The 24,443-nt window shown below is 30.7% G+C and overlaps 2 protein-coding genes across 4 annotated transcripts in view; one reads left to right on the top strand and one right to left on the bottom strand.

The window, feature by feature from the left end:
* The window catches only part of LOC136985760 (F-box only protein 28-like), a 32,894-nt gene extending 17,000 nt beyond the window's left edge, over positions 1 to 15,894 (top strand). Inside the window, exons 4-6 of the mRNA XM_067283108.1 lie at positions 4,932 to 5,127; positions 10,253 to 10,412; positions 14,344 to 15,894. Coding sequence (XP_067139209.1) covers positions 4,932 to 5,127; positions 10,253 to 10,412; positions 14,344 to 14,986 — 999 coding nt within the window. The 3' untranslated portion in view covers positions 14,987 to 15,894. The remainder of the gene's footprint in view (positions 1 to 4,931; positions 5,128 to 10,252; positions 10,413 to 14,343) is intronic.
* Positions 15,895 to 16,175: 281 nt separating this feature from the next.
* The window catches only part of LOC136985734 (unconventional myosin-Va-like), a 162,929-nt gene continuing 154,661 nt past the window's right edge, over positions 16,176 to 24,443 (bottom strand). For all 3 annotated transcript variants that reach the window (XM_067283071.1, XM_067283073.1, XM_067283074.1), the window contains 2 exons: positions 17,181 to 17,352; positions 16,176 to 17,077 (listed from right to left, as the gene is read on the bottom strand). In XM_067283071.1, coding sequence (XP_067139172.1) covers positions 16,799 to 17,077; positions 17,181 to 17,352 — 451 coding nt within the window. In that variant the 3' untranslated portion in view covers positions 16,176 to 16,798. The remainder of the gene's footprint in view (positions 17,078 to 17,180; positions 17,353 to 24,443) is intronic.

Genomic DNA, 24,443 nt, shown 5'->3' with positions numbered 1-24,443 from the left:
TACAGTACATTTACATGAAGGTCTAGACTAAGGAATAATGCTAATACTGAATAAAACAATAAACAAAATAAATGAAAATTTTTAAAAATGAATTGAAATGAACAATACATTTTAATGTAGTTATTCCATATTACAGCCTGTAATTTACAAAGTAATTTAAACTAGTATAAATGAATACAAATAATACAAATGTTCTAACTAATAACAAATAATTGCTTCATTTATATTAGAAATAATGTATTAAAAAAATGTAAAGTGAAACAAAAAATTTGTTCCTTGTTTAATAATAGTTTTCTATTCTTAAATATTTTATTTACAAACTTGAGTGCATTTACAGAGCAATAAAATGACAATTATTCCAAAATCAGATAAAAGTATCTACCAGACACGAGAGAAAATTTCCAATTAGATAAAAACATAATTTTTTAGATGATGCCTATCAATGAAATAAAAAAATAAATCATGTAGAATTTCAAAATAAGTCAGTCATCTTGAATAATATATTGTCTGACTAAAGATTGAAATTTACTTAAAAATTTAATACATATAGCTTTGGATTAGGTTTTAGAAGCTAAATTGAAATCAGATCTTTTGAAATACTTTGAAATAAAAATATTTATTAATTAAAGCATAATACAATTATAACTGGAAAGAAATATTTTAATAAGTAAGTATATATGACAATAAAAAGTTTAATACTAACAAGATTAATTTTCAAAAGAAGTATATGTAGTATATATTTGTTTCTCTTGTAAAAACAATCTATATCATATGTATATAGTATATGCTAAGACAAAATCTATTTCTAATTTATTAAGTTATTTGTATTGCATGAATTACATTTATCATTTGTTTTATACATAATTATAAGTAAAAATATGTCTAATTTTGTCCTTGTCATAGTGATACGCCACCCTCCCATTCCGTCGGCTGTTGAACTCCATACAGTATAAAAATGCTTTTGAAAATAACTTCTTGAGTTGATAATCTTTCCCAATAATAAAAAAATAAAAAAAATAATTATAAATTATATTTTGGGTTAGGATGACAGATATTTTTTTTCTTGTCCACTTGTAAGAGTTGTTCTTTACTTAGATATCACATTATTTAAAAGAAATGATATCAAAGTCAGTGATATTTAATTGAATATAGTTTTTATTTCTTTCTGCATGCAAATAAACTGTGAAGGTATTTATGTTTACAAATTAACCCTTTCTTTATTTCCAATGATTAAATCACCCAAAACAATAAATATTAGTGCTAGATATAAAGAAAAGGATAATTTGTGAACCTAGTAATTTTTTCCAGTTTGAATTCTCAATATAATCAGGTTGATATTTGCTATATATGAGGATGGATCAAAAATACCAAGGACAGAATTTTTTTTATAGAAAAGCTAATAACAGTAGCAATGTGGGCTATTATGGAGGATATTTCACTATATTTCCTAATGCCGTATGCCAGAGCAGTGGGTAACAGAATGTCTCAATCATCAATGAGGTGAGCTATATTGCAGGCATGTATCCGTCATGTTGTGAATAGTTGAGTTGAATGAGCAATGTATTTGCATCAAATTTTGCTGGGAATTTGGTAAGATGGTTACCAAAATGTACAAAATGCTTCAACAAGCATTCAGAACAACAGCAGTCAGTCAGTCAGTCAGTCCAAAACACAATTCAAAAATGACTGCACTTTCTTCAATTGATGATAACTCATACACAAGCATCAGTGGAATGAATTGGTGAGACAGTTGATTGTCACTGTACAGAACCATTTTGCAGTGTTTTTGAGATGCAATTGGAAATGTCCTTGCAAATTGTCATGGTGCAGAAACCACCTGTGAAAAGACCATGTGCCATGCTGCACAGTCCTGAGTGTCATAAAATCTTTGATCACGTACAGCATCCCACTCACCATACTCCCAGGACTTGACTACAACTACTTTATTTTTCTAGGCTAAAAATCATATTGAAGGAGACATTTCAGAGATAAAACTAAATATGATATGACAGCTGTGTACTATTTTCAAATAGTCCTATCAGATGTGTATAGGAAAGTAGAAGGATCCCTGGAATCTGCATACAATCTAGAAAGTCATACTTTGAAGTAGATAACCTAATTCATGCAGCGTAACTGATAATTGCTTTTATTTTCATACATTAACTTCTGTCCTGGATATTTTTGATCAGTCCTCATATATATTTACCCAAATTTCTTGCTGTATAAATTTTATGTAAATGAATTTATTTGCTTTATTTTTCCTAGTGTAATTTAATGATAGGTTTTTACAGCAAATATTTTGCTGGGTACAACTACTTTAATAAGAGGCATGTCTAGAAAGTAAGTACCATTTGGTTATTTAAAACAGTAGGCAATTGAAACAAAACCTATTTAATTACCATTAAATTGTACATAGCATAATCTAATTTTCAACATAATTGCCATGCAAATTGAAGCACTTATCATATTTTGTCACTAAATTGAAGATACACTGTTCATAAAATTCCACTGAACCATTTCTGGATGTTCTGCTTTGCCTCATTGTTACTACTGAAACTCTGGTTGCCAAGAAATGTCTTGAAGTGCCAGAACAGGTGGAATTTGCTGGATGCTAAGTCCAGACTAAAGGGATGAGCGAATTGTTCCAGAGAAATGACTTAAGCAGTTCCTGCACATGATTGTGACATGCATTTACGTGTTGCCATGCAACATTACACTGGAACTTAGTGGTTTCTCGTTTCCCGGTCTTTTGCTTGTCCCGGGATTCGGGATAAAAGTGAACTGTTTTCCGGGATCCCGGGAAATCCCGGGACAAAATTAATTATTTTTAACATATACAAATTATCATGAAATCAAATGATATAATTATTTTTCGTCTTTTAAAGTAATTTAATACGTTCCGCAACCTCCAAAATCATATTAATAACGCTGTGTAAGATATATATTGAAAATTTCCTTTGAACTACTAGAAATTTTCACAAGTAGAAAAAATTTATTAAAGCTTGCGGGAAATTGCATACTCAACTGCTTTAATTGAAACATCATAGCCCAATAATTCGGCAGTTCGTTTGTCTTTAATAATCAGGTTATGAAGAAAAACTTCATACTTACAGACTTTGTTCGTATCCTGGCCCAATTTGCACAACTTGGCGTTACGCAGTTATTGAAGCTACTGGGCATGTTTGAAAATTAAGACGACATAAGCACAATTATTACAGATATTACAGGTAAAGAATTTTGAGAGTCCTGCCACAAATAAGCTACATATTGATTATTGACCATTAGTGACGTGCCATAACGAGTAAAAATTTAAAAAACTAATAAGTAGGTTTAAAATTAATAAATACAAATGTATTCTGACAGTTTATAAGTTAATTATAATTTCTATTTGCAAAATTTCCTCAACCTTAACACAAATATGTAGAAAAAAGTGAATTTTAAAGAAATTTGCTGGATGCTAAGTCCAGACTAAAGGGATGAGCGAATTGTTCCAGAGAAATGACTTAAGCAGTTCCTGCACATGATTGTGACATGCATTTACGTGTTGCCATGCAACATTACACTGGAACTTAGTAGGTCACGCCTTTGTTCTGCATCACACATTGTAATTTTTTCATAATTCAACAGTACACTTCTATATTGACTATTTTGCCTTGTGGCACGAATTTCACTAACAAATTTCCCTGACAGTCTCAGAAGACATTGCATATGATTTTTTTGCAGAGAGTTTGTTTAAATTTCCTAGCTTTTGGGGAACCACTATGCTGCCATTGCAGTGATTATTGTTTGCTTTCTGGTGTCATGTGGAAAATCTAAATTTCATCACCAGTGACAATTTTTTTCAAAAATCATTTTTTTCCTCTCCATACCACTGCAAAAATTCCAAGACTTATCTCATGTGTTTTGTTTTGTCAATGTCCATTAGCATTTTTGGTACCAATCTTGAACACATCTGTTTGAAGTGCAAGTGTTTTTGTCACAACAATTCATGCAACAAAGATCTTGATAAGTCAGGAAATACTGCACAAACAAATCAAAAATTGTGAACTATTGGAACGAATCTTGTCTTTGACACTGTGCAGCAAGTCTTCGTTGACTATGGATGGGAAGCAACTACACTCCTTGTCATGAATGTTGTCCTTTCTTTGATAAACATTCTAACCCACTTTCTCACCACACTTAGTCCATAAATTTCACAAATTTTCTGGTAAATTTTGTGTGGTCAAAGTTTCTCATGTTCAAAAACCTAATTACTGATCATATTTCACAACTGGCGAGGGCTGCTCAATTGCTTTTAACAGTGAAGATCACTAGGCATTGGTTATAATATGGAAAAAAAAAACAAACAAGACTCAGCTACTTCATTCTTGAGTGGAAGAAGTAACTACACATGTGCGACCTTGGCATTGCCAAAATGCACGGGAGATATGCAAATGGTACTTACTTTCTGGACATGCCTCATTTTAATATATCGATAATTACGTAAATTTTAAAAAAATAATAATAAAATATTTTATTTTCTCTTATAAAAATTATGTTTATTGTAAATGTTTTGTGTAAGTGTTAAAGAGCCCACCAGTGGCCAAGTGGTTCCATTCCCTGAACACTGGGAATTTGGTCGTGGGTTCACACCTTGCCAAGATGGGCTGGCCACGTGGAGTTTTCCACATCTGTAATGCCTGAATAGGTGCCAGTTACCCTTAAAAAGACTTTCCGGAAGGCATTCCCCCTAGGCAGATCACCCAAGTGTTCCAATGCCATAACTAAACAAACAAACATAAGTATTAAAGTGGATATATTTTAAATTCGATTTTGTCTAAAGTATTAATAACTGTACTTTTACTATATAAACTTTATTTAAAAGTAGAAAATAAATTACAAAAACATTTTACCATATTTTTACTAAGTGGATCTTTTTAAATTTTAAATAGATACTTGATGAAGTATATAGAATTTTAAGATACGTTAAGACCACTCCTTGCTTAAGTCGTGCATATAAAGTGACCGATGAACTTTTTGATCTTTCTACAATGGCTATGGAATATTTTAAAGAACACATTGAAAATACTCTTCCAGAAATTACTTATTTTGCAACTGATTTCATTGATTATACACCATCATTGTCATGTAAGTTTTGGCTTTTGTAAATTTATAATTTATTTGTTATAGTATATTTTAAGATAAATTTTATGAATCAATTCTTTACTAGGTAGCAAAGTGTTTGAAAAATAACAACAAACGAATTTTAATTTGCAGTCACCTGTGCTGTTTTTTTTTAATGCATATATTCATAAAGTGGCAATTCTCTGCTGATTTTTCACTCATAATTATGCTGCACATAAATTCCATTCCTTGAATTAGACAATTCTGAAAAATTGTGTAATGTGCGAAATTTGGCACATGCAGAGAAGTCTGCACATGTCAGATTTCAATATCATACGCTGTTTAGTTTATTGTTCTGTAAACTAAGCAATAACTTGTATCCTTTCAAGGGCTTTCATAAGGAGCTAAATATGAAATGAGTTCAGATGAAAATAAAATGACAGGTGGGCTGAGGTTTTCTCAAAAGGACCAGAAAATAATTTTTCTGTAGTTTTTGAGCATAAATAAAACCGAAAAATCAAAACATTTAAATAATATTCTAGGCTAAAACCTTCAACAATCTTATAGAGACGAATGTTTTGGGTCATAGCAACTTGCAGATTACCATGTCATTAAATCATGCTTAACTGACAAACATCATGGAGGTCTCTTACAATTGATGTCATGACCACAAGTAGTAGTCATGACATCAAGAATATCATTTTTGATGACATCAGGTCACTAAAATGACATCACAGTGTAGGATGGCTGTATGTGATCATGTGAGAAAAAAATTGTATACTATCACATGTGCAAGGTGGAAAATTTCCAGTGGATTTTTGAGTGCCTGTGGTAAGCTGATAAGATTTTTTTTGAATAAAATTTGTACACAGATGAGTAGCAGATAGTTATGCTTCCATGATATCCAAATGCTGAGTTAATTAATCAAGTAAAAAAGCCTGCAAAAAACTAGTAGACATAAAAAAAACCCACAATTACATATAACAGCAGCAATTTTAATAATATACTGTTTGCATAAAGCCATATCAAATTATTAAATGATGATAAATAATTTTTTCTGACATTTATTCTATTTTAAACCTATATTATATATTGAATTTTATAAGGCAACATTATTATTTGTCTTATTTATCAGCCACCCTGTAAAACTATTTTAAATTAGTTTACATACTGTATATTTAATATAATCTTGTCATAATATGCATCAATTGCCACTTCCTGAGGAAATAAAACAAATTGGAGACAATAAAAAAATGCCTTTATTTAACAATATTCTTTGTTATAAATTACCAAACTGCATTTTAGCTTTATCAAATTTAAGCCCTCTTTGGTTCTAAAATAATAAAATTACAAGTTATTTTAATACAATGTAAATGACACTTAAATAAAAGTACAGATATTCTTACAAGAAGTTTATAGAGAAGTGCTGTTTCTCTAAGACTATTGCTGACATTACAACAATTCCAAAACAGCCAATAAGAATGACTGCTACAATAATTTACAAACTGTTTTAAAACTCACAGACTCTATAATGTCTATCCAATTTCTTATAAAGTTATCCTTCTCTATTGAACTTATTGCAAATTTACACTTTTTGCTACTATTTCACACATTCATTGCTGTTATGACATAGGTATGATATGATTTCACTCCAACAGTCATCTAATTTACACCCCAACAGTCATCTAATTTACACCCCATGTTTTGATGAACTACATTTTTACTTTTTACAATTGTATAATGTTCTTTATTTCTTCTTTTAATAATGTTTCTTTCTTTATATATTTTTATCATACTTGTTTTATAATGATACATTTATTATTTTCAATATGTTCATACCAAAGAGAATCTTTATATTTCAGCTTCATGTTCTTTAATGTGAGTTTTTAATTTCCTTTTAGTTTTATCTATGTAACATTGTTTATCATTGTTATATGTACTGTACATCCAAATTTTTATACCACACCCAGCCATTTCTAATTTTTCTACATTATTATTTTTTCCATTACTTTAAATTAACAACAGATGTAATATGGATTAAGACACTACACATATTTTAGATATCAAAAAGTAAATAAGATTTAATAGTAAATAATAAATAAGTAAATAAGATTTAAATCATATATTAATATTATACAACTTCTCTATAAATAAATTCAATTATAAATATGTTAGTTTTCCATTTTACTTTGAATCTATTACCCATTTTTGTAACAATTTCTTAAGATATCCATTTAACAAAAATTTTTTAACTATGTTATTTTCTTCCTTACTTTGATCTTTTTTTTTATAGTTCTACACAAAACATAAAAAGAAATAATTTTACATAATTCTGTAATAAAATTATACTATTTGGACAATACAAACAGTATGGAATAGTCTTTTTTGTATTACAATTCTTTCTGTATTTTTTAAAAATTAACAAGTTTCTACAATGTTCTATTGTTAAATCTAAGTAATTAATACTGTTGTTGTTCTCTTCTAATTCAAAAAGTCTCCTTAATATATGACAGATAAAGTCATTAGTCCAATTATATCATCTATAAACCTACTTAATATTAAAAATGTTATAGATAAAGATATCAAATTCTTATCTATCATACATGTCTCCATGATTTTTGGTCCTATCACTGTTCTCATAGCAATGCCAACTGTTTGTAAAAAATAATAAAAATAATTTTTTACAGTTGACAATATGTAAATTCTATTATTTCTATTAACCAATCTTTAACTTTATATTTGGAAGTCTGGTTGTTTTGAAGCATTCCAGCCATTGACCCAATTTTGGATAGTCTCATAATATCTGAACCACTTTCCAGAAAGGTTGCTCTGCTTGGATCAAAACAAATGGCAATCTGAGGGAGTGACATCTGTTAAATACATCCCAGCAAAGTACTTCTAAAGTTTTCTTGACTGATCTTGCAACATGTGGGTGAGCATTGTCTTTTGGAATATTCTGGATGTTTCTGCTTCAATGCTTCTTTCAGTTCGATTAACTGTTGTTTATAACATTCAGCATTGATTGTCTGACTTGGTTGCAACAGCTTATAATATACTACACCCTTTTGATTCTACCAGATACACAACATAACCTTACTTCCATGAATATTCTGTTTTGACATTGATGGACCTGGGTCAGGATGCACCCAGCACCCATGGCTTTGGTCATGTAGGATTTTTGAAGTGAATCTATTTTTCACTCCAGTAACAATTTGGCACAAAAAATCTTTTCTTTTTTATCTTTGAAACGATAATTCATATATATGATTTTTTTGACATTCAATGTCTTTTTCTTTCAATTCATATGGAACTCAATTTCCTTGCATGTAGACAATGGGAAATGCATATTTGGGTAACATTTAATGCAGCAGCCAGTTCCTATTGTGTTTGGCAAGGATCTTCATCTTGAAATGTTTTTTGGTGGTTTTTCCATGCTCTTTGTCGTGTGTATTGAATTCATTATTTTTAAACTGTCAAAACCACTCTGCAAGTTATATTCGATGGAGCATGTTCACCACAAATGGCATGTTTCTGCTGCAGTTTTCTTTGCAATAAAATAACAAAGTAAAACTTCCCACAAATGCTGTTTATTGGCACAAAACTCAACATTTTTAAATGAGGTAAAAATAATTATTGTTTACACTTTAAACAGGTATTGCATATTTATTTTAAAGATTGCTGTCAAATCTTTCAAATAAAAGTGTTGTCAGATTCAGATGCATACAAGCAGTACTACTAACACAGTCTATTAAAAAGGGCAGAGTCATATTTATACACCCAATAACTAAAAAGCCAGAAATAAAGGTTTCTCTGCTTTTTTGAGATGGTTTCACACTTGATATTCTATGCATTAGTTTGAACTTGTAACTGTTTGTGCAGATGACCTTTCCTTTGAGGCTATGACCCCACAACATCATGTAAATGGAAACAGTGTCCTCTGGTAAATTAGCCAAATTCATTATAAAATATATTAAACTAGCAAGTAGGCCCGGTGTTGCTCGCGCAAAAGTAACGATAGCGAAGATTAAGATTATTACATTATAGTCACAAAAAAAAGAGTAATTTCATCAACAAACTAAGTTTTTCTAAAGAAAGGTTGAATTTGAAAATCAAATGTTCTAATATTGTTCTATTTTCACGATGTGTTCCGATTATATCCTTCGATTTTCATCGAATGTTCTAAAGAAGAAAGGTCGAGAAAAACCGAACTAATCTGTTTAAATTTGAAAATTGGATATGTTTCAACATATTACTCTTTTTCTTTTTTCTTTTTTTTTCCAGCACCCGTAAATCTTGCACGTCGCTTTCTCTTGTTCTCCATTGTTACTTAACACTTTGGAACTTATATCTGGTACCCTAACTGTGCACCAAATTTCAACTTTCAACTCCTAACCGTTTTAGCGAATATTAAGATTATTACATTACAGTCAACTTTACCTGTTTTCACAGAATGCAAGAATTGGGTTCTCCCTGTTTCCAGACTAATTACAGAATTTTTAGATAGGTCTAAAAATATGTTCGATTTCGAAAAAAACTGCATCTGCATCTTGCACTTCGCTTTCTCTTAACACTTCCATCGTTGATGGAAGTGTTAAGACTTAATCCTGTCCTTCTCCCCCGTGGGGAGAAATTTTGAAAAATCCCTTCTTAGCGTGCGTTCTCGTGACGTATCCTAACCGTTTGGGCTCTGCACTGATTATTATCATCATCAACTCTATTAAATATTACTTCATCTATATATATAATCAACGGAAGGAGGGCGAAGAAGTTTGCAAAATTTTTTGTATTTAAAAAAAATTAAATACCGTTTGCCAAGATTTTAAATATTTACTTCATTTAATGTATTTTATGTGAATTGGTTAATTTACCAGAGGATGGGATTAGAAACTTAAAACTTTGTTGTAAAAATTATTCTTTTTCAAATATATTTTATATATATATATATATAAAACTTTAACTTTAAATAGCTTATAAGTAAAAGTATTTATATTTATCTTTATCTTTTAGAAAATTTCTTGGAATATTTTTTATTCAAATAGTAGTTTAGTTTAGTTTTATTATATTTGAGAATAAACTATTAATATAAAAATTTGTTTAATACTCCAAAACATAAACAACAAACATTAAAGTATCTACTTCTATACTACAGCATCACCAAAAACACAGTTATCTCTCTTGGATGATCCAGCAACTAGTACAGCTTGTAGCCCCACTAAACCAGTTACTGGATTGGATTCGTTGCCCCCACCGTCTCCCGTCAGCCCAGCTGTAAATAAACGATTAAAGAGGTTGCGAGAAAATATGAAAAGGTAAAAATGAATTTAATGTAAAACGTGTGGTATTTTATACAGTGTTTCAAATATGATTTACACCGAATTATATTTCATATGTCTAAAAACCAAGATAATGCTTTTAGATTAACAGGATTCATCTAGTCAATTTTAGTTTTATAAATTTAGTTAGTAAACCTAATAATAATATAGAGGGTGGTCCAATGAAATAACTTTAACCAAAAATGTTAGACTTGGTTTCATCATAGATGGTGCTACAAAGGGGACCACTAGATGGAGCTATCAATCGGTGAAAGTGGGGTCAACTTCACTTTTTTAAAGAGAGACTCGTATATTGTGCTTCTCCATTTTGAAAGATTTTAATAAGTGCATTTGAAGTTTTATACAGCTGTAGCATTCATTGAAAAAGAATCATTAGAAAACTTTTTCCTTTAGCATTTATTATTATTTGGTGGAATCAAGAACAACATCCAAAATAAGGAAATTTGTTTTTTGTTACAGAAATTAATGTAAATACAATAAAGTAACATTGAAATGTTATCCCTAAAATTATAAATTTAATTGTTGGTAAATTGAACAAAATATGTTTTACTCTATTGATGATGCTGGAAAGTAGTATGTTATCTAATGATTATCTATAAGCAGTGTGTTTTTATTTAATATTTTAGCAATCATAGATTAATTAGTAGAAAAAAAATTAAGACTATTTTCCATTGTATTTAAAATTCTGTAATGTATTAACACATCTCAGATAATACAGCAGACTCCCAATTAATTTTCTGATGTCTGAGTTTATGATTAAGCAAACATTTCTTCTGTTATGTCTCAAATAATGATTCCCAAATGTAGTTTACTGCTATAAGTTAATTATTAAATAGTTATATAATTTTATAATTACACATATAATTTTAGCTTACATTTAGACTACAAATATAGTACTTTTAGCAATTTTAAATCAAAATTCAAGGAACAACCATCTTTCAATAATTCACCTCAGATGCTGTCTTAAACAACAAGTAATATAACTTATATGTTTAAATATGTGAGTTTCTCTTTTGTCAATAATTGCTAGAGATTTTTGAATGCCAGATATACAGTACATATATATCAACTGTGCATAATATCTGATGCAGCCTTTCTCAAACTCGATCGTTGGGTCGAGGGAAGTGGGATGTTTTGCCAATTTATTTTCCGACCTGATCACGAGGGCAGACAACCACCAAGAGGGACTAATTGTGATTGGATAGTAGATAAAAAAACATTGAGATAAGCAGAGAGGTGAAAGCCTTGCTAAAGAATCCTGTGTGTCTTTCCATATTTGCAGATGCAAATTTGCATGCATGGCAGCAAATTACACATTTTGACATTAGTATACCATCATTGTCACAGCTCACAGCTCACACTGCAAACAATACCAGATAATACTGTCATCCTGTAGCAGGCCATATTTGTCATTTGGAAATGGATCTTTCATATGCCACACAATAGTTTTCCTTGTTCCTGTCTTTACTGTTGTGAATGGTATGCTGCCTTATTCACGAGGTCACAATGACAGTTTGGAAAACATGTTTCCACACTTACTTGTCCTACTTGGTCTCTAAATTTGTTGCTTGTCAAGTATTTGTGAGACCAAATGTGGACGGCTGAAGCTGGCAGGACAGTTGCAATGTCTGTAGGTAAACATGCTGACCATATTGCAACCAGTATTTAGAAAAGAAGGTTTTGCAAAGTACAAGAAGGTTTCTGTAAATTGTTCTTTGCTATGATACTGTAATCATTTGAAATAAAATGAAACTTTGTCAATGAGAGAGTTGTCTAAAAATTTCCAATAAACTTTTGATGATCACATTTATTATTATATCTCACTTCTATCTCTGGTTATAATTCATAAACTCGGAATTTCTAATTTAAAAGAAAATACAACAATCTTACTTCACCGCCTAATGCTTGCTGAGAAAAACATTTGTTAGGTCATCTTTAAGTTTTTAAATTTGATGATAAATCCTTACAAAAATGGTATATTCAGATATTCAAACTTGTATAATTTCTTATCTAATATTTTTTAACATAAGTAAAAACCATTTTTTTAAAATAATGACATGAGCAAATTTATTAGTCATAAATGGCCCTCAAAAAGGAAAATCTCCCTTACCTGAATTTTATTTGGATTGTAAAAGAAAATAGGAGATTATACACCATTTCTTGGCAAACTAAGAAAAAGTTATGGACAGTTTTATTTAAAACAATGAAAAACTCTTCAAAATCAAAGTCACCTGTAAGTTCATTTTGCAGTGAAAGAAAAAATTTTAAGATTAAACTTTTAGTAAAATTTATATCCACAGCATTTTTATCCATGTACAGATTTTTGTAATGATTTAGAGTAGTAGTATCACATTGTATTAATGAATCTGATGACACTACTTTTTCTATTCAGGCCAGATAATTGTGTGTAAGTTGTATAACATGGAGCCAAGTATAATATAGATAGAATTTTTTGTTGTTAGAGATAGTTTGACTTTTGCTTTGTCAGTAAATTGTACAGCTGGATCTCAGTTCATATATTTTTGTAACAAAAACAATTGGCTTGTGTTTAAAATCAATTGTAGTAAGTACTGTGTTTTGTTCTATTTTCGTACAGAGACATTCTATTTTACATTATCAATAAATAAAGCTTGTTAATTTTCAATCCTATTTGGCAATAATTAGAATTTAGATAAAACATTTTTAGTATGCTCCACTATAATAGTGAATTGCTTATGTTAGGACTTTTGTGTGTCTGCCAGACATTATATATTCATGTGCATGCTCAATGAGACAGTTCACTTTTGTTACCTAAGTTATGTTTACGGTCACTGTAAGCTATAGTAAAAACTACCCAATTCCTCTGGAATCTATAAACCACATCTCTTACTGTATATTCAGTGAAAAATGCTTCTGTACTACTACTTGATTAAAATAAAGTTTATAAATTCTTCGAAACAGAATTAATAGCACGCTCCATAAAAGTGAATCAAATATCAGATCAGCTTGACCAACCTTGTTTTTCTTAAAACGTATTCAAAAAACCATATAGGTGACACTGCTTCAAGAAAACTCTTGGAAGACTGAAGGATAATTTTTATCTAACAAGGGAAGATTACAATATGGTCCTTGGAAATTTCAATAATACTGCTTGTGTGGAAGTCTTGGTATGAAACTGCATTGAGCAAAAGGAAAAAAATGCTGTTGAAATGTTTGCAAGATTACTAGGTTTGTGTCATAATGAATGCACTTTCTCATAAAAGGTATACCCTATATAATTTACAATTATTTTACACAGGAAATAGACAGATAAAATTGCATTAATTTCGAAAAAGTTTGTGCAAAACCTGGCTCATTTCCATCATGATGAATAAACTTTTATCATGGAATTCATGTCACTTGGACTTTGCTCAATAAACATTTTCAAGAAAAGTGAGAAAGTGTGCTTCTCAAAGGTTTGGACCAAACAGTAGCGGATTAACTACCTCCCTTGCCTTTAGATGGGAGCAAGGAATCCTTACTGAACCTTAGTCTATGATGAACAATAAATTGACATTATGCCTACGGACACAAAAGAATTTAAAGCTACTTAGCTTGTAAGCGTAACTAGCTTTAAGCTTTGGCAACAGTGGTGGACTAAACATTATCTACGTGAACAGTATTATTGAAATCCCCGAGAACCATGTTATAATCTCCTCTTGTAGGAAGTATGTCAGCAGCCACCATGAGCAAGATATACTTGTAAAAGTAATATCTTACTACAGACATTTAGAGACAAATATCATTGCTTGATATGTCCATACAATTTGACAGATTTTGAAAATCGTGTTATATTTTGTTATTTTTATGTCAGACAAGATATACAAAAAGTAAAACAGATCGTATTGTATAATTTTGAAAAATATGATAACTATTTTTCTATTTTTAGAAATAACGGACAAGTTTTGGCAGTCAAACAAGAGTTGAAATTAACAAAACGAAGAGTGACTAGTCAACAGAAACAGATAAAGGAATTAAAAGCCCGATTTGAAGATTACGACAAAAAATTTCAAAACACGTCACGTAAACTTAGTGCGGTCCTGCAAGACCTCAGTCGTTGTAAAACGGAACTTCAGTATTGGCGCTCCAAGTCACCTGCCAGCTTGTGTTCCTGTGGAAAGATCACTCCCATTTTGGAACTGAAAGATGGCAAAAACCCGGCAATTTTAGAAGGAGACGAAAATATTGGCGATGGGATTATCGACATTATAGATGAGTTTAAGCCGATAAATGCCCAGTTGGAAAACGCCTCTTCCGATAACGGTCCGTTTGTGGTCGTCCCCGCCCGTCACAGTACGCCGCTGGAATGTCTCCACGTCAATCCGATCTTGACACCGCTGTCGCCGAGCAAATCTCTACTCTTCGAGAATTTTCCGACCGACGACGAAATATCTGCAGGGGAAGAAAGCTCAACAGAAAAACGTCGCCATAAAACTTGTAAGCGTAAATTAGAAATGGGTAATTCTAGCAATGAAGGAATTTCAAAACGCAAAATTCAAAATGTTTCTATATTAGATGATGACGAATGTTAGCAAACTAATTAAAATACAACACTTGTTTCGTGTATGAATTATATAATCTGAAGATTTTATGTTGATACATTTTTTTTAAAATAATCATCACGTTTATTGTGTGGAATACTGAACGTGTGATAAATTTTCGTTCCGTGATGATCATATAAAAAATTTTTCTAAAAAAGTTGCATTTTGGAATCACTCTTATAAACTGGATGATGGATTAAGATTCTGTAAATACTAAATGCACAAAAAAAAAAAATCTGAATATTTCTGCATAGTGAGAATATTCTCATGAATTCATGTTAATTTAATTTTGGGACCAAAAAAGTGTTTTATGAAAACACAAAAACTGACATTATAATAATAATGAGTTGGTAAATTAAGTTTTTCTGCCTCTGTTACCATTAGTATTTATGGTGGCAACATATTTATTCATTATATAAGATATAATTTTGTGTGTATATGTTTCACAATTATGTTATAATCAAATTGTTTTAATAATCCAAACACAAGGCATTTCGGAATAATTCGGTGAAATTTAAATTTCTTTGGGACTTCGCCGATTCAGTACCTGAAATGAAATGAATTTCTGCCAATCGAGCACGAGAAAGCAAATCGAGTACAAACCAGTCCCCGTTGCAATAGTTTGAAAACCAATCTCGTATTCCGTTTCCTACGATCGAATCAAACCGGCAAAAATACGAGGCAGTGCCATCAGCGCTCAATTTATTACTGGTTGTAGAAAGTTTGCCACGTTAAATATTTAAAATTTTGTCTTCCTGTAATTAGATCACAATATAAATAATCTCGTGAAAATTTTATCACATTGTTCCGAGTTTGTGATGTAAACACAAAATTGCATAGGTTATTTATTTATTCCTTTTCTGTAGTCATTTTACGTTAATAAAACTGTTTTATCAAAATGACTTCTCGTCTTCATTTTAACATGGCAAATAATAATTCTCTACAAAATTTTATTCTACATAATTGTTCTTCAATTTATTAAATAATAATGTACATGTTTACACACAACTGCTTGGCAAATCAAAATTACGAAAAGGCAAATGCTGAGTTTTACAATGAATAAAATTATATTTTGTCTTTGATTATGCTTCTATTTTTACAGATTCTGTAAAAAAAATTCGTATTTCAGTATAATTTTGATTTTCTGTATATAATAATCTAATCCGGATAATCTAAATGAAAAGTACTAAATAGTTTTTGATTTTGTTGAAAATTAAATACATTGGATCTATATATTAATAATGATGAGAACTATGATTTGTAAACAAACTTTGACACAAATTACAACCTATAAAAATAGAGCATGATTTATGCAATTATGTTAATCAGTTTTTAATAAACAGTGAGAGTAATTATTTTATCATAATCACTATTCCAATATAGATATTGCATGATTTAAAACAAAAAGGGAATAAACAGTAACAGTTGGAGCAATAAAGTTATTTTTAACAGTTCAAAAAATGTATTATGTTAATTAAAAAATAATTTTTTTTAATCATGATTTAGTATTCTCTCTAACATTTTGCAATAAAATCTATACAATTTGATTTTAACAACTAACAATATATTACAATATATTCACAATTTACTCTATACAGTTGATTAATTAAATAAAATTTTATATCTTAAGCACAATTATAATTTGTATAATAAAATTTGAATGGATCATATTTGTTATCAATGAAATATTTTTCTCTTTTTTTCAAATATGGAAGTTCTTTACTAGAAAATTAAACATAGGCAGTTATTTTACTACCTGCTGTGATGAAATCATTAACAAAATTTAAAAAAAGAAACCTAATTCTAAATTTTCTTTAACATGGGCAAATTAAGGACATCAGGAACCACTATGTCTTCTAACATGATACTAGAAGGATTAAATGGAAAACGGATAGGAAAGGCAAATTTTGTGTCCATTAGTAGTGTTCCCTGATCGATAGCTGGATTGGGCCTATGTTCTTGTTCTTGTTCCCTTAACTTATCTCTTCCTTGAAGACAAGCTTGCATTTTTCTAATAAATGATATTGGTACCCTTTCTTCAAACTCATCAGCAGGTGTATACAAATTTAAAATCTTGATAATCTTAAAAATAAAACAGAGTCTCCAATATATAATTACAGTACTTCATATTAATATAATAGAATATTAGACAATAATTATAACTTAATTTTAATAAAAGGAATACCTGGGCAGTAGTTAGTCTATTACTCATATCACATATACTCTGGGCATCGTCGTCTGTCTTGCGAGCCTGAAGAAGTTGAGAAGCCTGAATGATGGGCTGTAAAATGTCTGTCACTTCGGTTTGATTCATTTGCTGATCTCGACACCACTGTTCTAAATGGCTCAGATTATACCTAGTTAAATATGAATACAAAATTGTATTTACATTGGTTATTAATCTAATCTAAATACAAATAAGATCATTTGTAAATTGTTATTTTGATAACTGCATATCAATGACTTACAACTTCCAATTAATTTTAGTTAAAATTCTAGTATATTTTCCCTCAAATTTGTTGAAAATAATTAATTATAACTGAATGGAATAAATTTACAAAGAATTTCAAGGTAAACCCAACAATACTGGAGTTGAAATTGATTTTCTTCATATGATTCACAGTTCTGATAAATCTTTGCCAAATTTTTTAATTGTTCAACTTCCCATACTTCCAGAGTCAAACTTTTACTGTATTAAGACACACAGATTCAAATAAAATTAAAGTTTGTTTCATTGAAAAAGACTATATCACTGCTGCTTTTGTTCATAATGCTTTTCTACACATTCTTTCCAACCAACTCAATTAAAAAGAAATACTTGTGTCAAACAATATTTAATAATAGCAAGAAAAAAATCACAGTAACATTTTCAAGAGAAAACTTTTTGCTTCAGAACTTAATTTATAGGATTTAATGTCAAATTATTATTATAAACAATTTTATTTTTTATTAAAAAAGAGAAATTTTATTTTTATATTATTTTATATGTTAATTAAAAATTATTCAAATTTATTATTATATATAAAATATAAATCTTTAGTTATATATTTTTTGATATTACATATAGTATTTTAAATAATGTAATCAATCAATACTGTACTAATTTAAAATCTTATGTAATATAAATAAAAACTGTATTATTTGCATTATAGTTCATAATTTTTTTTTTGTTATTTATGAAGAATACAGTGGGTGATCAGTTAACAAACTATGAACAAATCGGATAACAAACACTTTTGCGAAAGATTTTTTATGTTTGGACAACGAACATGTCACAGAAGAAACACAAGAAGCGACGTAAAATAATGAATACTAATTCGTCTTCCGTTATCTTCAGGCAACAATTCAAAACTTTTCAAAGCGCAGGAGATGTTGACAATCCTCTGAACTTTGAAACTCTCCCTTGTAATCCCAGCCTTTTATTTTTCTGACAGAAACAATTTTTTTATAGTATTCGCAAGACTGTCAAGTGGGCACTCATTAAGTTTTGCTTCGGTTTTTATTTTCAAAAGATGAGAGTATAATAGCAAAGGTAGAGAGTGGGCAGAAGATGTCTGATGTTGCTGGGCAGTATGGCTTGAACAGATCTACAGTAGGCTGCAGTTCAATCTTATTTACAAAAGATATAGTATAATCAAAAAGACTCAAGCAGCTTAAGGAGTAAAAAAAAAGTCACATCTGAAAAATAAAGAACATTGAAGAGCTCATGATGCAGGCCTAGGAGTGCTATTTCCCCTTTGAAAAAGTGAGAAAAGTGAGTTGAAATACAGAAAAAGTGAATAAAAAGTGAGTGCAATAGTGACAAAACAAAGTGAAAACACAGAAGGAAAACTCAGCAAAACAGCAGTAAAAATTGTTATTTCTTTTTATTCTGTTATGGTTAAACACATTTTAAAAATTTCTGTATATACTGTAATATAGTAGCCACTCGTTATATCGCGTTTTTTTGGTCCCCCAAATTTTAAAAGCATTTGAGTCAATTAATTTTAAATTACCAATTACCACTGAATTTCTATTTGCAACGAAATACGAGAAAGAGCTAAATATGCAGAACAGGTGGATAGATCGATTGTCATTTGTTTCCTTTTGATATAAAAGTTGTTTATTTATTAGTTTTAAGTACAGTCTCCTCATTTACAAGTTTCTGTGAATTCGAAATTTCATACATTTATGTGAATTAACGGTATTGCGTCAATTCACATAAAGGTGTGAAATTTCGAATTCACCGCATAACGTGTAAGGAAAAGATCTCTCTAATTCTGAACGAAAACTTCTAAAATTTTTATACAGTAGTAACTTCATCTTTGCTTTTTAGAGAATTTTTACTCTGTAATTTTATAAGTTTTGATGTTCTATTATATATTCAATATTCATTTTTTTTTAAATTTTCAATTACAGCATTTATAATTTTTATTGAAAAATATAAACTACACGAATTTCTAATAAGCGATTTATATAGTACTGTATAATAAAATCGCAATTGATGTTTTGTTTTTATATCGACAGTATTTGTCTTTCAATGTCACTGTTAAAGAAACAATGCTAAATGGGCGTTCATGGTTTCGATGTTTACGTAAACGTCAATTAATTCGATATAACCTACGAATAAAATTCAGGATTGAAAAACTAAGCTTATTTTATATCAGAAACACTTGCTGATGAAAGAACAGAGATTCCATAGCATGTATAATCTGTTTAGTAAAAGCCCAGAATTTTTATTACTCGGTTATATCGCGTTTTTTTTCTGTTTCCCGATAACCAGTGGCTTCTGTATTTCCAGTAAACCATGAATACTTGAAATGTCTTTGGCTTCTGTAAATAATCAGTCATGAAAGATGATGTTCTTTTATTAAGATTATTCTGCATGTTATCAACTTCCTTCTATTTCGCTTCCTCTTGCTTTTGAACACTTAACACTAATAAGCATCACACGTGCTGCTTGTACTTCATTCATGTTCTTGCTGTTAATAGCCTTCTCCAGTTTTTTTGTTTGCTGCTTCTAACAAAACTTAGACTGTCGCATGTATTTCATTTTCTTCTACATTTTTCTGGTTTAAACTCAGTTGCCGTTCCATAATCTTCATGTTACGAACAACTTTCTTTTGTTGTTCTTCAAAACATTTCTGTGCTCTTTTTTCCGTTTCTCTTATTCTTTTAACTTCTTTTCATTTTCTAATCGTTCTTGATAATTTCTATGCACCGAGGAAGCTAATTTCAGTCGTCCTTTGCAATAGGTACAAGGTGTGGGCTTTGGTCATACATGTTTAGTCCCTCCTTAACAATCAAAAGTGAATTAAGCATTCTTTCCAACACTGATGCTCTATCAGGAGAAAGTGCCCGGCATAAAATTGATCCTCTCATTCATGGGAACGGGATTTTCGATGCTGATTTCACTAATTTGGCTATTCTCGGATATTTATCATTATCAGAAACTGTTTATTTTTTAATGCTTCGAGATGTGTAAATATTGATTTCCAAATAAAATAATAAATCTGAAATAAATATACTCCAAATAATATAAGTAAAATAATATTTTATTAATGATTTCATAAATAACAAAAAACTTTTTCCTGCAGATGAATAAAAACCAACATCGTTGCAAAGTTGTTAACCTTTGGGAAACGTATGAAAATCTTTCTCACAAGCAATTACGTGTTGTACTTTTTACAACACTTCGAATATTTTAGGCTAATTTATTTGGTAAATTTTATATGTAAATATGAATTTACATTTTCGTTTACTTTTTTAGTTTCTCAATTAATGCACAATTATAATCGGCATAAGAGAAGATTAAAAAATGGATATTTCACAAGGAAAGTAATCACACATTTTATGAAAATAACACTTACTATATGGAATAATTATACTTGTAGTCAATTTAAACATACATTTATGGGAAGATGTAGATGTGATTTAACGTTAACAATATGCTATGAAATCATTAAAGTAATTTTATTAAACTCAAGTTTATGAAATTATTTAAAGATAAATCAAGTAAAAAAATATTTTTGTAAACGACAACTCCGTAACCCGATTGTTAATTAAAACCAAATAATCTACCAAATTATTGGGCTATAACCAGAATAACTAAATGGTCAGAAACGAAATCTTGTTTAGTGGTAGGAGGTTACGCTACTATCTCGTGTTAATTTTAATAATTATATATTTTGAATTTAAAAGCGGCAGCAGTGTTGTCAGCTTGAGAGATTAATCCCTCTGCGTAATGTGTTTTCCGCTGCAAAAGGACTTTAGTGATTTTCTTAGAAAACAGCCAAAACCGCAGGGATGCTTAGAATACTTATTTTTAAACTCTGTAGAAGGAAATGCAATTCGGATAAGGTAGATTTTGGCGAATAATGAAAATATGGCATGAATACATAAGTTTACTCAACACTGGCTTCTGAATTTGTAATGAGAGGGATTTTTTAAGTGCATAAAAGATTTTTTTAAATACGTTAAATAAATTTTTGTTTTCTATAACCTAACGACACTGAGCGGGCAGTTGCAATTTTGAGTCTGCTCAGGGCCGCGTATTTTCTTCTAAAAAATTCTATTCTGATAGTCCGATAATTCGGCAATTCGTTTGGCTTGCCCCACATCTTAATTAAGCACGTGAAACTGACCAAAAAAGTGAGAAAAGTGAGAAAATGACCTGAAAAGTGAGAAAAGTGAGGATACTTCAGAAAAGTGAGTACAAGTGAGAAAAGTGAGCGACTCCGAGGCCTGATGATGGAACCTGAAACTGATCTGACAACAGAACACCACCAAGAAACTTGGTGAGATATGTTTTCTTCTGAAAAAGAGGATTAATGCTGATATCTGTTATTAAAAATCTTTTGAAGTAGTGGGAGGATGTTAGAACAACAGTCTTAGAATGGCATCCAAACCAGGTTGAGGTTAATAGGCTTGGGGATCTCTACGACAACAATGCTATTAATTACTTCCGAAAAATCCTGGAGAGAGAAAAGCAATTGACATTGGACAGATTCTTTAATGCCCCACAAACAGAAAAAACACGACTGATAAAAATGCAAGACTGTGTATATATGTATTTTTATTATTACATGTAAATAAATGTAGTAAAAAAGTATATAATTTTTTATTTTTTGGGGTCTCCAGAACAGATTAATCAAATTCCCATAAAAATCTATGATAAATTGATAATTGGTTAATGAACAATTCTGATAGCAAACACAGTCTTGGAACTGATTATGTTCATTAACTGATCACCCACTGTATCTTAAAGTGTTCAGTGTTGTGTTTACATTGTTATTAAAATTCACAAACTTCTAGATATTTCTTTTTGATTATGCTATTATTTTCTTTGATATATTATAATTGAAATTTAATGTAGAACAAACAGGATGCATTTTTTTACCATCTACTTAAAAACGATACATTATGAATGATGCAAAAGAGTTAACTGATTTGGCAAAAATGAGTGGCTCAATTAAATAACACATGAAAATTCATTAATATATAATGTAGAAATGTACAGTACATTTCATTAATTACACTAATGTCCATAATCTAAGAAATTATTGTATGTGGTGGTTATGGATCATTGAACTGCAAGAAACATACTTCAAGAGGATGAACATAACATAGGAAGATGAAATTCAGTGAGAAAAGAAGTTTGGATTCACATTCACCTAACCCATTGGAAAAAATGAAAAATGAAATGGACATGGACTGTCCTGCATGACACTGCATGTGCCATGATGTCACACTGTAGTCCTGTGAAGCTTAATTGTGTGTATGGTTGCCATAAATGGCACTATATGCTACATAGCAGTTTGGCATACTGTTTATAATGTTGTCAAGCAGTTTCTGGAATGAATCCCATTCTTGCACAAGTACTCTGGAGCTCTGCAGTAGTCTGTGGTGAAGGATGATGTGTTGCAACCCTGTGACTAAGGGCATCCTATATATCAGGGGTGGCCAACTTTTGTGCACATAAGATCTACTTTTTATCGTAAAAATGTGTCGCGATCGACTTGTTGTCATAGGCATAGTCTAAGTGGGGAGGGGGAGTGTGAAATACATACTATGTTTATACACTGTGTTTCAGTACGAAGTGCACTCACTGCTTATGAGTCGAGTCATAACTGCATGCATACAGTTGCGTTCGGTTACAAATATAATACATTAAGTCAAGACATTGCTAGCGATCGACCAAAATTGGCTTGGCGATCGACTTGTTGGCCACCCCTGCTATATATGTTCTATGGGGTTTAAGTCTGGTGAATAAGGTGGCCAGTCCAGACACCTTATATTCTCAATTTCCAGGTATTCCTAAACCAAGCCAGACCTGTGAGAAAAGCATTATCATTCATCAAAATGAACCCAAGACCAAGTGCACCTCTAAAAAGCTGCACATACTGCTGCAGGATGACATCCCTATAAATCTGGCCTGTTACAGTACACATTTGAACACATGCAGTGGCACACAAGACCCTAACATGATACCACCCCAAACAAAGGTGCCTCCATCTCCAGAACAATTACATTTAATGGTGTGGGCAGGTTCATAATTGTCCAAGGATCACCAGATGTACACTTGTCAACTATTAGTTTCTAGATTGTGATGGGACTCGCTAATAAAAAAGTACAGCATCACATCATTGCAAGTCCAAGCAAGGTGTTCAGTACATCATGTTCTGCAGATCAACATGTGCTGTGTAGTTAAAGGAATGCATACTGCAGACTACCTGGCATATAGGCTGATGTCCTGTAGCTGTCTGTAAATTGTTTGCCTTGACAGTGATACCTGATGCTGCTGAGAGATCTGTAAGCAGTTTGCTTGCTGCGCTGGTGGGTGGCATAGGGCATTTATGGCTACATATCGGTTGTGACATGATCTTCACTGTATTGCCTTCAAACATCTTGGTCACGTTGGAATCATTGTCAAAGCCTACAGATAATGCATTCGGTTCCTGTGGCACTTGTCTCTGAGTTTGGCCAGCCAGCTTCTAATCTCCCAATAATCCTACCATGCATAATGTCATCAATATCTCTTCTTTAAGATAATTACTGCCTATAAATAGTCTTTTGCAATTTAAAGGCAATAACATTTTTTGTGTATGCAATGCAATAACAAGATCTTACAATGCCAATTGCCCAAACTGACGGAAAATACTTTTACACCATTCCCTTATCAGTAAATTTACACACACCTACATCACTCCCTTCAAAAGTTGCCACAAAGCATTTCTACTTGCATTTTGTTCCTTTACAGCAGTGGCTAGTGTGTGTACTTGTGGATTCCTGAAATTATGGTCATAAGTGTATATGCAACATTTTATAATAATTTTGCTGTAATCAAATCCTTATTTTATCATCTATGGTATTTATAAAGAATTATGGTATTATGAAGAACAAAGATACGGGGTATTTTCTTTCTACATATACTATATGACTATTATTATTTTAAATTAAATAAAAAAAA

This window comes from Centruroides vittatus, unplaced genomic scaffold, assembly GCF_030686945.1.
Source record: "Centruroides vittatus isolate TY-2023 unplaced genomic scaffold, ASM3068694v2 contig_976, whole genome shotgun sequence".
NCBI classification, from domain to species: Eukaryota; Metazoa; Arthropoda; class Arachnida; order Scorpiones; family Buthidae; genus Centruroides; species Centruroides vittatus.
Note: the sequence above shows the minus strand (reverse complement) of the source record. Positions and strands in the feature narration are given on the sequence as shown.